Here is a 1,198-nt window from a genome sequence, read left to right as displayed (position 1 = left end):
TCGGAGGCCTGGAAAGAGATGGGGCATCCTGGGGAGCCCAAAGCGGGGGGCCGGGGCGGGGCTCAGCAGCACTCACGCGTCCACGTCAGGGAAGAGCTGCAGCTTGCTGGGGAAGATCTCGGAGAGCAGCACCCGCACGAAGGGCCGGCCCAGGGCACGGAGACGTGACTCCAGGTGCTGAGGGGGCAAAGGCGCCCGAGGGGGTTAAGGGAGTCCAGACAGACCCCCAGGCGCTACCCACAGCCCCTTCCTGGCCACCAGATCCCCCTTGGGTCCCAGCTCTGCCCCACGGCCAGGTCCCTACGGCAGTCACAGGCCAGGCACGGTGACAGGACCGTGGGCATAGCTCTGGCTCATGCCCCGCTCTCCCCAGCGAGTGCCTCAGCCTAATGAAGTAATTACTGCTCAATGACAACAATCTGTTCTCGTTAGCAGCTGCCTTCCCCGGGACGCTGGCCGGCTGCAGACTGGCTGTGACAAGAGGCTACAGGAGGATGAGAGGGGCCCAGGGGGGCCCAGGGACGTCCTTGTCCTCCAGAGCCAGCACTAATCGCCCCTGCCCAGCCGGCCCCAGCCACGCCTGTGTCCTGCGTGCTGCTGGGACCTTGCCATCCCGCTCTGCACGCTGGTCTCTGCACTGCCACAAATCTCACCTGCTGCTCCCCCAGAATACCCAGGTGTGAGCAGGGTCGCTGTGCTCAGGGCACCCCACTCCCACGGGGCAGGACTCCGTGGTCCTGCTCCCCTTGCCAGGCTGGGAAGCAGAACGCGCCAGCGTGCCGGCTGAGCAGGGACAGTGAACCTGATCGGAAGTTCATCCAATTAAAACAAACCCAGGGAATTAATTGCCGAGCTGCGGGGGGGGGGGAGGTCTCCGAGGCTGACCAGCTCTCCTCAGCAAGGGGCAGGTTTAATGAGCCCTCGTCCGGCCTCCCTCATCTGCCGCTAATTGCCCTGCCCGCTCAGCTCAGGGGCACGCAGACCCTGGACAGTGGCAACCGATGGGCTGCCAACGGTGCCGGGTCCACCCCCGCCCCAGCAGCAAGGCAAGGCCGCTGTGCCAGCGGTGCCATCGCTCACCAGTCCTTCCCCCCGACCCAGGAGCAGCGCCCGGTGCCCAGACAGGGGCCACGGGGAGGGGGACGGTACCTGCAGGATGCTGGGGGAGCCCTGGCGCCCCAGGGTGCCCAGGATGAGC

General features: G+C 66.6%; 1 protein-coding gene across 1 annotated transcript in view; it reads right to left on the bottom strand.

Annotated features, from left to right (window-relative positions):
• Positions 1-51: 51 nt before the first annotated feature.
• DPH1 (diphthamide biosynthesis 1) overlaps positions 52-1,198 on the bottom strand; it is a gene marked incomplete at its 3' end in the record, with an annotated part of 5,456 nt that continues 4,309 nt past the window's right edge. The window contains 2 exon segments of the mRNA XM_008935057.1: positions 52-177; positions 1,150-1,196. Coding sequence (XP_008933305.1) covers positions 52-177; positions 1,150-1,196 — 173 coding nt within the window.

Source organism: Merops nubicus, unplaced genomic scaffold (genome assembly GCF_000691845.1).
Source record: "Merops nubicus isolate BGI_N331 unplaced genomic scaffold, ASM69184v1 scaffold31542, whole genome shotgun sequence".
In the NCBI taxonomy this organism is placed as follows: Eukaryota; Metazoa; Chordata; class Aves; order Coraciiformes; family Meropidae; genus Merops; species Merops nubicus.
This window is presented reverse-complemented; position numbering and strand designations above follow the sequence as displayed.